Below are 12,392 nucleotides of genomic sequence, written 5' to 3'. Positions count from 1 at the left end.
CCATCACAACTAGAGAGAGAGAGAGAGAGAGAGAGAGAGAGAGACTTTGCCTCGACAGCAAGGGTACCACTCTTCTAGATTACTGCTGATTTATAGACATGTTGAAAATCCACATATAACTTTTCACATTTGTGCTCTACACCAAGCACACCTTTGCATGTTTGAATAATAAAACATACTGTTTTATGCATTCTGGTATGCCAACGTATTCCATGGGGATGAGTTCAGCTAGCTCTGCCAGGGTAAAGACATATCTAATTTTTTGGCTGAATTTTGAGCTGTGGAAGAACAAATGTAAAGAACAATTACTAAAATGTTGAGTACATCTTTAAATATTAAGAATTACTTTCTGAAATTTAAGTACGAATACATTTGTACTTTCTTTAAATGAAGTAATTTCCAGAATATTACCTAATAAAAGGTTTTGTGATGGCCAGAAGTGTTCTGATAAACCAAGAAGGATGAACTATTATTAACGATTTCAGGTTTTTCCTTAACCTAAAGAATTCAAGTATTGAACACCAGTGTTAAGGAACAAAATGAGTCAAAAAAGCAATGCATTTTTAATATAAAAAAGTACAAGTGTCCAGTTATTGCATAATTGCCACTTCTCTGTGTCATATGTAATCTAATGAGTAAACTCCTAGTGAACAGAGACTCCCCTGTCATATTCTTGTCTACCAAAGTTGAATAGAAGTTGAATAAAAACTAGCAAAACCAGGTTATGTTGAAATTTGTCATGAATAGACAGTTGGAGTATCAGATTGTGATGAGAAAGAACTAAGAAAAAGTTAGCCAATGAAGAGTTTTTTGACCAAATGTTAGTGGCATGTGTCAAGGACCAATATAGCTAACTCATGTTTCCACACACGAGAGAAGAGAGCGAGGTTCACTTGGGAAATGGGTATCTGTATAATGAATGAGATAAAGGGCAATAAGGAAAAGAAAGTGGAAATGGGCTGCTTTAATGATTATATGCGAGACCAACAGCAATATGTTTTGCGGGAGGAAATGGACTGCTAACAGTAGCTTCCTCAGTATTTTGGCATCTGACACCCCATCTAACGTAGCAGAGTTGCATATCCACTTGTCAGATAAGTTAAAGTTAAGTAGACTTTCAAATCCAGATTTAGTGTATAAAACTCCCTCCTCCCCATTTGTGCAACTCCCACAGAATATATGTAATCTAACTGCAAGCTCAGCAAATGGGGTCTGCTTAGATTTTTTCTGTAAAAACTCATGGGAAGAGTTCAGCTGGAAAGAAGCATTTTTTGTTGCCTCTTATTACAGCTGTGCAAGAGGTTACAAGTACCTTTTCATTCTAACTAGTCTTTCCTTTTACAGTTGACAGTGACCTGTTCAACTGTGTAACAACTTTCCCGCGAGATTATTCAGGAAGCTCACTTTAAATAAGACCATACAGTACATGGTGAAACCTTTATTCAGTAGTATTTCACAATACAATTGTACAATTGAGGGAAAGATCATGTTGACAAGCATTTTCATTTGAAATTAAATGAAATTCTCCAGCAGTATTCCTGCCCTGGGGCTTCATTGCCTAAATCATACAAGTGTGAAACAGGACAATTGTTGCAGGGTTCAGCATTCTCCAAAGCCTAGCAAACTTAAATTCACAATATGCTAATTAACAGTTTTCACAAATTACAGATAATGAAAGAAAAGTGATATAAAGAGATTTCTAGATATTATTGTAATAGAATTTATCTTACCTTCTATCAATTTGCTGGTAACATTTCCTGAGCCAGCCTAAACTTGGCATTTTTCTCCGTGTTGTAGCACCATTTAAGTAAACTATCATATAGTTCTCTGCTACTAACAGTTCCAAAGTGCCAATAACATATCTGTAACAACAAGTAAGGAGAAAGCTTTCAAATGACAAACTGAGTGACAGTTAATGTGCAAATGAAAGAATTTATATTTTGATAAAGGCTCAAAGGCTACAGAAAAAATTCACAATTTCCCAAATATAAAATTTCATGTAAAAAGCAGAAGAGGCCGGTAGCCCTTTTTGCATTGTTGGAACTCTACTATGAGATCATTTACTGACAATTCTTAATGGCAAAAAGACTACTTACTTAAATAGATTATCCATTAGATATCTGTAGTTAGGCTGATTGCTTTCAGGCATAAAGCAAACAGCAAACACAACGATTGCATTTAACCCATCACCATAATAACCTAGAAGGGGGAAAAAAATTATTAATAGCAATAAAGTAAAAAACAAAAGTAAAAAGTAATGGAGAAGTCTGACTACACTGATCAAATTCTACAGTAATAAACATTACACTTTTGTGCTTTTTAATCTATTTCAAAGTGCTTTACAGATGAAATAATGAAGGCACAAAAAGGCTAAAAAGACCGCATCAATTTTTTAAAAGTTTGATTCCCCCCCCACTTACTGTTACTCAGATAGCTACAGTTTACTATAAATGAAAGATGCTCTCTAATTTCTATAGTATGTTTAGTTTATGTATTTTATAGCATTTTCCATGTAGTCAATTTCCCTTCTGAATGGATTTTTACATACACAGCAGGGGAAGACAGACATTAAACTGGACAGTGACTGTAAAACCATAAAAGCTGTTAAGGGGTCTACAAAGGCTGCAATAGCACCCAAACCTATATTTACTTTTTTAAAAACTGGTTAAATTGGCAATCCACATATTTAAATCCTGGTAACTAGTCTGTCACTACAGCAAGTGTTCAGTTTGGAAGAGTTAAACATACTCCACACGTTCTGATGTTCTTTTCATTTATTTTAACAGTCACCTCTCGTTTTTTGTCCCATTTCGGTTTTCACTAGTTAAAAAGATACAATACTATCTTCATCAAGACTAGGGTAGCTTTCTTTTAAGCCAATATCCCTAATATACCCATATGCCTTGCTACTGCAGCTCAGGACGTGGAAAATCTAGAGATTCCTCAATACCTATGCCTTACCACGACTTACTTCTGTCCCTCCCACCGAACCCTACTCTGTTGGCGGTCGTAATTTATAGGGGCTACCCCTCAGCCCATGTAATTAATCCTTACCTCCGTGGCTGATAACCTTTTTATAGGGTTCAATTGCCTTCATGTCCACCCTGTGATCCTGTTCTCCAATCCTGAACATACGCCAGCGTCGCCCATCATCTTTCTCCTCTGCAGCAGTGTATTCAGGAAGCGATCCTTTTCTAATTACTTCAGTAGTTTTTGGTTTTGGAAGATCATCTGTCAACATTAAAATACACCTATTATGCATGATGATCTTTAACGTGACAGTACCAATCAGATTGCAAGTTAACCACTTCACTCTGTTTGAATTATTATAACTTTCTATACCACCAGCCAGAAATACCTGACTTAGATGTCCATCTTCTAGTGATGGAACTAACACAGTATCTGCCAATAAATATTGGGCTTAGCATTTACATGAAGAAACTGGTCCTCTTGGCTGTATTTTATATGTAGAAGGCCTTTTAGGGAAAATACATATGCTTTTAAACATTCATTACCATAAATGCTGCCAAATTAGATACGAAGTGGTTAACTTCAATTATCAAGTTTTGTTTGATCAGAGATTTACATGATAAAGCATAATTTAATACATTAATAATAGCTGGTAAGCAGACATGCAAATAAATCTCGTAGAAATTAAAGCTAACTAATACATATGTTCAAAATAATTGAAATTTATGCTAAAAAGAGAATCTTCAGAAAAGATTTTTCTAATAAAATCATGATTCTTTGAATTTTAGTTGCACAGACCTTACCAAAAGTGAGAAAAACCTACTGCATGTTAGTTGTCTGTTTCCAAGACAAAGCTGTTAATGGAAACTATCCTTCCAGGTAAATGAAGACAGCAGCATTAAAGGAAGAAAAGACAGAAACCCTTTTCAGCAACTTTTTGTAACAAATGAACTGGAATATTTCCTGAATCATGTTATAAAGTTATCCATAAACACCAAACCATATTCCCTAAGGCAGTAAAATATGGCCAGCCCACCACACATGTGCACCCATATATTCCCTACTCTCACTTCCAATGCATTTAACTTAATCTAAACTGCTTAAAAAAAATTAAGCTTTTTTTAAAATGGTTTCCTAGTTCACATTACTCTTTCCTTCCCTTCAAAGGATTTTTTCTCCTCTGTCCTGCTATATTAAATGCAGTAGCATTCCTATTTATGCAAGAATGAATTAATATCTTACAGTACAATAGAAGTATCTAATAGGAACAAGCTTTTAGCAATGTTAAAGAATTACGGATTTAAAATTTCACTTGACATTTTAATAGATACATTCTTAAAGCAAGAAGAGAAATTATCAGAATACTGAAATATAGGTAATTGTCAACTTCTGTATAAATTCTTAAGAGTCCCAATGCCAGACAGAAGGATTCTTGAAAGGTGCCCTTTAATGTAACCATATTTTGATAACATAAAATGCACTTAAATTTAGGTCCCAATCCTGCAGTCTGATTCTTACATGTGGATTTCTGCACCTGTGCGGAGCCCCATTGAATTAATGGAGATTTGGTACAGGCATAAGGTTCACCTCTAGGAATCAGACTGTGGGATCAGGGACTTACTTCCCAATTTTAGAGTAACCATATCCAGTTAAATAGAGCTTTAGAAGTCCAACAGGAAATGAATTTTCTATTGTTATCTTAAAGATTTTAAAAGCAAAGGCTCTATGCGTACCCGTTCCACGACCACTATTCTGAAACTGAAAAGCAAACTTAATTAAGTTCTGTAAAAGCTATTGACCATTTGTCTTGCTTATTAGTGAACCAAGTGATCATGTATTACGTTAATCAATTTTGATATGTTTCCCAAATATTTTTAAATGGTAGTTTACATCTTTTCAGCAATTTTTTATACTCTTGCAAAAAGGGAAAAGTAACTGCTCCTTTTTTTGTTTTATATGAACTAGTGTGATTTTTATTTTTATTTTTTAAAAACTATGGCCAACTGAAGACTCAAAGAAAGAAAGTGTAGTAGCAATTACCATCCCATAAAACTAATTTCTATCCTTTGAAAAATAATACCTATTAAAATTATATGGTCCATCTCCTAGCCAATTCAGAAGTGTGCCCTACAGTTCACTTTCTAGTGTTCTGTTCAGTCCAGTTTTGAAAATAGAAAGTCTCCAGTGACAATTCTGTAACTTAATAGGACTTTCACATAGCTTCTTCTGACATTCAGCCTAAAAAAGTATTAGTTTTAATTTCATACAATCACGCTAAATAAACTTTGTCCCTTGATTTCTGTTCTGGCCAATAGTCTTTATAAATCCATGCTGTCTATTTTTCATGATTGAGTTTTCCTCAAGGTGTCTAATGAGTCTTAATAGTTTGCTTTCCATCTCTAAACTTCTGATTCTTGGAACCTGCTAGCTCTCATCCTGTACATCTGATTCTTTGAATCTTCTAGCTCTTACCCACATGGAATACTGTGTGCCTGAGCATAACCATCAGAAAACATCTACTTAAATACCAAACAGAAGCAATGAACCCTTACCTTCCCATTCGAACTCATTACTGTTCTCAGATGGAGTATCTAAATCATCCAAATCGACCTCCCCACTCTCATCTAAGTCAGACGACAATACCGATTCCTCGCTGTGATCCAGTGTTAAACTAATATCTGGAGCCATTAGTTTCTTCCTAACTTTGTTTCCATTCACTTCTAATGGGTTTGGGAGTAAAAGAAAAGGCAGGTTACTTAATTTGTAGAATACAATGTATGTAGAAATGTTTATAACAAATCAGAAAAAAAACCAAAACACACACAGTCCAGTGCTTAGAACAAAAAAAGTCTCATTAATGCTCATCACCTCACAAACAACAATATTCCAAACGCCTCCCCCAAAATACATCAATAGAATTTTAAGGTTGCAAGAATCAGCGCTTGAGAGTCCAGGATTTTCAAGTTAAGGTCGTAGATGGTCCCTTAACTGTGCCCACTGGTGTACACACATGATAGTCTTTCATTATATGCAGTGCTGCTGAAGTTGTGTTGGTCCCAGGATATGAGAGACACAACGTAGGTGAGGTAATATCTTTTATTGGAGCAACTCCTGTTGATTGAAGGTACAAGCTTTTGAGCTACACAGAGCTCTTCTTTAGGTCTCGGGAAGGAAGCAGACCTGAAGAGCTCTGTGTAGCTCAAAAGCTTGTACCTTCTACCAACAGGAGTTGCTCCAATAAAAGATATTACCTCACCTAATCTATCTGATTATATAATCACAGTACTTCTCAAACATCACAATACCTAATTTTTTTTTTTTTAAACACAACCACAGACAGAAAAATATACAGTACTCAACACACTTAACTGGCGAGGGAGTCCAGGATACTTATCAGAATGTATATGCTAGACTGTGTTTACACAATACACGACATAAGTATACAATAGTACTGAAGTTGGGTACGTGTAAAAGACTAGTTTAATGTAACCTACTGTGTTAACTAGCTCCTGCTATTTTCTTCTATTACAGATTAAATACAATTGTTACTATATTTCAGAGTTATACAAGTTATTGCCTTTGAAAAGTCTTCATATGAAGATGATATAATGACAGATTTCAGAGTGGTAGCCTTGTTAGTCTGTATCAGCAAAAACAACGAGGAGTACTTGTGCATCTGATGAAGTGGGTTTTAGCCCATGAAAGCTTATGCCCAAATAAATTTGTTCGTCTCTAAGGTGCCAAAAGTACTTCATGATATAATGAGTAATGGCTGACAAACTACAGTAAGATGGAAGGTTAGATATTAGGCAGGTGTATGCTTAACATGCTTTAAAAGGTCAAGGCAGATACCCTACATAAATAACACATCAGTTGAAAGCAGGGAATGAAATAAAGCAACTGATCCAGCACTGGAAATGCCAAAACTAAAGCAGACTGTCATAGTCCAGGAAACCCCAAGTTAAAAGCAGGAATATGTTAAGAAATAAACTACATAAACCAATGTGTGATTTTAATTGAGCTCTGAGTTTACAGTGGAAGTGAAGACAACACCTTCTCGGCCCAATCTGTATTATAGTAAACCCATTTTGTCTCTACTACAAACTTTGATGGTATTCAAACACAAATATACTGATTTGAACACTGCTTACCCAAAACTTTCTACTATGTTAAGAGGTTCTTACCATGTGGGCCTTGTCGATCAGCTGCAGCTAGTATATCTGCTTCAACATTATCATCCTCTGGTAGGGGCCTGGTCCAGAAAAAGAAAGACACTTGTTGTAGGAAACACTTGCAAATTATTTAGTGAAAAATCCGATATTAATCTTTAGACCAACACATATAAAGTGACATTGTGGGTTTGGAATCAGATTAAACATAGCTTGGTTTAGACCACAAACATCAGCCAAGCAGAGCACTACCATGGCTGAACAGTGATTTGCAGTTTTCAAGTGAGCCTTACCTGCTGATGTAATAAAAACCCAAACCAGTAGTTACTGCCAGTTATTATTGCAAGCACTGGATTGTTCTATGTTCTTATTAAAAATGTGATGTTTTAAAAGTTAAGCAAGACCAGAAAAGTACTTAACTTGTATTTTATTATGAAGCACAAAAGGTGCCTTAGAGGCAAATAATTTAGTTAGATGGTGCTTTAGAAACCCTATGTCCTGCTAAAAATGCACAATGTCCTAGTTTCCATCCAGGCAATCTTAACAAGATACCTATACACTAAGATGAAGCAAAAAGGCGTAAAGATATATATATAAAAGAATATTTTAACTGAATAGTTTAATTACAACTATTAAAAAAAACAACATGCCACACAAAATTGGAAGCTAAAGTGAAACAAGGTTTCTTCAAGTCTTGGGCCAAGCTCGTTATGAAGCAATAAAAAGAAAAAGAGCAAGGCTGGGTAAAGTTTTAGATGACAATTTATAAAAAACAGTATATAAATGTTTCCCTCTTAACAGCTTAAATTATCCACAGTGTACGTTTCAGGAAAATTTACTGTCCTATTCTAAAGCGCACCTGAAAGCTCCAATTTGAAGTTCTACCACCATATCAAAGATCAAGCTCCAAAATTTGACCTGATTTATATTTAAGTCTTTTTCCCTACTTGCACAGTTTATGTAATTTTCTGGGGTGTTTTGGAAGTGTTTTAATGAATTTTCAAAAAGCTTGGAAGCGTAGACAGCCCAGAATTGATTTTCAACTTAATTTCCACCCAGTGCATTTGAGCACATGATACTTTTTAGTCTTTGAAAGCATTCATAAGAATATGTAGCACTTCAGAATTATGCAAAGTTACCTTAAAGCTTTAAGGTATAGTTCTCATTGCATGAATGTAGGAAGTTCACAGACTAATATTCCTCCTTGCTTACATGTTGCTAACAATAAGAGCCCTTTCCTATTCATTAAAAGGCAAGTTCATCCATTAAGTTCTGAGACCCTTTAAGCCGTACTATATTAGTAGAATTAATTTTAATGTTAGTAGAATGTTTAAAAGAACATGTTTCTAGTGATTGGTTCACATGAGATCATATTAACATCAGGCATAGGGGCAAGTGGCCCATACTGCCCAAGGAGCATACAAACATAAATATGCTGTAGAGGCAGGATGAATGCCTGGCTGGCTCAGGTTGAAGTGCTAACTATACTGCAGTTGATAGCCTTTGTTCTAAAGGGGCACAATTTCAGTTTAACAGATTATTGGAAAAGTTTTACAAATAAAAAGAAAATCTCTCACCTTGGAAAGTCTTCATCTTGCCACTCTTCCTTAAATTCAACACCTTCCATCCTCGGCCTTGCCTCAGTAGCTAATACGGACTCCTGGTGAGCCAAGAGCTGTAGACAAGACATTTTAAAATGTTTAACACTGCCATGTTCTCTCCATTCCCACCCATCCACTCCAGAAACAGCATTTAAGTAGTGACAGTGCACTAGACACTCAAATGACAAATGAAGAACAGTCTATCCTAGAAGAGTAAGATAGTAAAAGATCAGACAGAAAGGCACTAGGAGGGAGAACAGCCTTATGGTTAAAACACTGGACTACAGTTCACGAGTTCTGCATTCAGTTTTGCCACAAATTTCCTGTGTGATGTTGGGTAAGAACCTACTCTGCCTCAGTGTCCCATTTTTAAAATAGAGATAGACAAGTCTATCTCACAGGGATGTTGTGAGGATCTGATGTTTTGGGAGATACTCAGAGAGGAATGGAATAGTATAAGTACCTACAAAGATCAAATGGAGATTACTTAAATTATTATTTTTTTTTTTTTTAAAATTGGGATGTTGAGATGTTGTCATGGGTTAGTGTTTGTGGGCTTTCAGTTTTCAGAAATCAGTTGACTGAAAACAGAGATCCTAGCACGCTGTTCCTAACATTGTGGGCAACATTATAAGAAATAAAGGAAACAATGAGAACGGCATGAATAGCAAGAGTGTAAGGGGAACAATGGGAAAAGAGACATCAGCAGATACACAAACTGCGGCAACATTATGCAGAGAACTAAAGAAAGGATGAGAGCATCAAGCTTGATTTGCTTAATGAAGAAGGAAAGCCACAGAAGAATGATCTGAAGAGGGGGACATTTGATCATGGGACAATTATGATTTTGATAGATAAAACCAGTTCTCTTCAATGTCCCTGCCATGATAGTATTTTCCATTCCTGAAAGGTGAACAGTATATCTGAAGAACATACTTAAGTATTTTTTTTGGCCTGTCCATTTTAGTATCTAGTTGTAAAATAAAGCAAGAAATTAGTCTTCTGAATCACTGTTGGGCTGTGTGTCAGTTTCTGGTGTTCTAAATAAGATCCTATCTGCTGGATTTTGGAAGTTATCCTAGTCTTCAATAATAGTAAAATTCTGCTCTCACAGCCACAATCCAGCTTTCAAATCACACCTTGTCATCCCTACATGGACCTGCCTCACAGATGGGAGAGCAGAGTTTAGTCTACAGAACTGCAGAATGAAGGAATTAGAAGGGATATGAAAGAATGGACTACTTGCAATTAGTCACATGAAATGCTCCTGGGGAAGATTCCTGACACTAGCACCACATGGGAAATCTGGAAGCACAACTTGCTTAATTTTATGTCAGTCCCCTTGCCCCCCCCCCACCTTTTTTGGAAATTCTATTGGTTTAACTCAGCAAAATGAAAACTGATATTGAATACATAATCTTCTGTAATGCTGATGATTTCTTGGAATTAGCTCAGCACAGCCCACTGACAGTTTTAATATTGCTTTCTTTGTTCCTTCCTCTCCCCCCTGCCTTACTGCCATCATTGCAGTTTTATCTCAACATCTTACTTTCCAAGATGAACTTTCACCACCGTTTCCCCTATGATGCCCCCCTAAACAGCAGCAATGGTGTAAGGGAAGGAAGCATTATATAGAAGATTTTAAAACTACTTATTCAAATGTGGGAAACAAAGAACAGAAGATATGATTTTTTTCGGTCTTTGCAGTGCCTTTCATTTCATCTCTGTTAGAGGTGGTACAATCAACTGAAAATCTGTAACGACTGATGGCTTTAAGACTTCTCTAGAATCTTTACCACAATTCCATCTCTGAAAACAGCATTTACTTAGCATGTAAACTTGAATCATGTGATTTCATCAAAAATTACTAATGCAAATATTAAGCTGATACACCTCAGAGTTTAGTGATGAGCTGACAGCTTAAGGGATAATTGCCAAAATGAGAATTGAGGGAAAATGTTACATTGAAAACTTGAGAATCCTGGTAATTTTGCAAAGCCATACAATGTGTTTTGGACCTTGCTGATAATATAGATCAAACTGAACTAAAGGTTCTGGCCCAGTGAATTCATGTACTAATTTAAGTCCTCTCGGTAATACTTCGAAGCTTTTTATGCACCCCCATTAGATCCTCTTAATGATTTTGCTACTGTTTCTTTAGAATCTACAACTGATTGTAAATAAATTACAAGTCATATTTAGAAAACCAAGGGCAACATTTTTAATGTTGTGTACTTCTTCCCAGATGTTAGTAAGCTGACTTGTATAATTTAATGTCAAAGCTAGTTAAGACAGACAAGAGGTTCTTGTATAGCTGATCTAAAGATTTCTTGTCATTCTGATTTCATAAAGGAAGAGTTCCTAAGTGAATCAAAACAATAGAGAATTCAGTCTTACCTGAAGAAAACTACTAGTTTTTATTTGTGAGGAAGTAAACCTACAAGAGATTTTATTCTTGATAGTTAACAAGAAAAGGAGATATCAATACTAAAGCACATTAAGCTTATCAGCTCCTCTCATGCTGGAGAGAGAGAGAAAGGAACTAAATGATTATCTTTATTTCTAGGATTTGTGCTCACCTTTGATGTCTGTGACTTTGTCAAAGGTGACCTACATATATATGACACTAACTGCTGGAGCCTTTAACCTTTATATCTAATACACAATTTATTATAACTTTATAAACATTATATGACTATGTTGATGAACTGCAGACTACAGCCAGGGTTAGGAATAATTTAACATGTCTGATTCAGAATATTTTCCTGGCATCTTTATAACTACGTCTCCTTTTTCATGTTAACTAATCTTGTTTTGTAAGCCACAACAAGAATGCAAACATTGCTTCAATGTGGGAAAATATCACCTGTATATTTTTAAATTAATATTTGCTCATTGAAGCTTCCATAAGCTCCTGGCATTTTTGCAGGAGCAGTCCAAATCAGGTGCCCAATTTGGACAAAAGTCATTCCGCAATTTAGGCCAGAGAGATAGAATACTATCAATACAAAGGTAAAGCACCTGCACAAGAGGTGCTTTAAAAAAAAAAAAGTTCTGCAAGAACTAAAAGTGTGAAAGGGTCAAATCAGCATCTCTATAATGTTTCCACTTGCAAACAGTTTCAATCATCTATTGCTTTGCCACATATCTATATGGCATCTATTCCTTCGAGCTGACCCAGATGTTGGATATTACATAGTTAATTTACTAACAAGTACAACATGTTCGCTTAAAAACCCCTGAGAGATGCTCTAGCAGGCTGAACCTTGTAGGGAGACACTTTGCTAAGTGTCACAAGTCAACCCACAGTGTCCAGCCAAATACTTTTATGGCAGACAGCACTGAAGTGTCTCACCTGAAAATGAGAATATGAACTGAGAATGATTAGTACTAGTAACTATGAAGATTATTATATCAAATAAGTTTCACTTGCTAGCTGTTTCCTAATTGTTCTGCTGGTAATTGGTTAATACTTATGAGGAAACTGTGCACCAGTTAGGTTTTGAAAAAATGTCAAGTATTATTGTAAGATATTAATAGCTTTTAGTAAACTGGATTACATCAATCCATTATTGCCACAAACTATCAAACAATAGAAATCTCCCAGTAATTCTGGAAATGGTAATGAAGTTATTCTCTTCTGTCTCAGACA

General features: G+C 35.7%; 1 protein-coding gene across 7 annotated transcripts in view; it reads right to left on the bottom strand.

Annotated features, from left to right (window-relative positions):
* Positions 1 to 12,392, bottom strand: part of BNIP2 (BCL2 interacting protein 2) — a 35,891-nt gene that overhangs the window by 14,332 nt on the left and 9,167 nt on the right. For 4 of the 7 annotated variants that reach the window (XM_084642333.1, XM_084642334.1, XM_084642332.1 and 1 more), the window contains 8 exons: positions 8,717 to 8,814; positions 7,155 to 7,222; positions 5,523 to 5,690; positions 3,055 to 3,231; positions 2,097 to 2,199; positions 1,731 to 1,862; positions 412 to 498; positions 180 to 278 (listed from right to left, as the gene is read on the bottom strand). In XM_084642333.1, coding sequence (XP_084498459.1) covers positions 180 to 278; positions 412 to 498; positions 1,731 to 1,862; positions 2,097 to 2,199; positions 3,055 to 3,231; positions 5,523 to 5,690; positions 7,155 to 7,222; positions 8,717 to 8,766 — 884 coding nt within the window. In that variant the 5' untranslated portion in view covers positions 8,767 to 8,814. Of the gene's footprint in view, positions 1 to 179; positions 279 to 411; positions 499 to 1,730; positions 1,863 to 2,096; positions 2,200 to 3,054; positions 3,232 to 5,522; positions 5,691 to 7,154; positions 7,223 to 8,716; positions 11,101 to 12,392 lie in introns of those variants that run through there. The other 3 variants (XM_084642329.1, XM_084642331.1, XM_084642335.1) reach the window with 2 other exon arrangements.

Source organism: Lepidochelys olivacea, assembly GCF_965140295.1.
Source record: "Lepidochelys olivacea isolate rLepOli2 genome assembly, chromosome: 10".
NCBI lineage: Eukaryota > Metazoa > Chordata > Testudines > Cheloniidae > Lepidochelys > Lepidochelys olivacea.
This window is presented reverse-complemented; position numbering and strand designations above follow the sequence as displayed.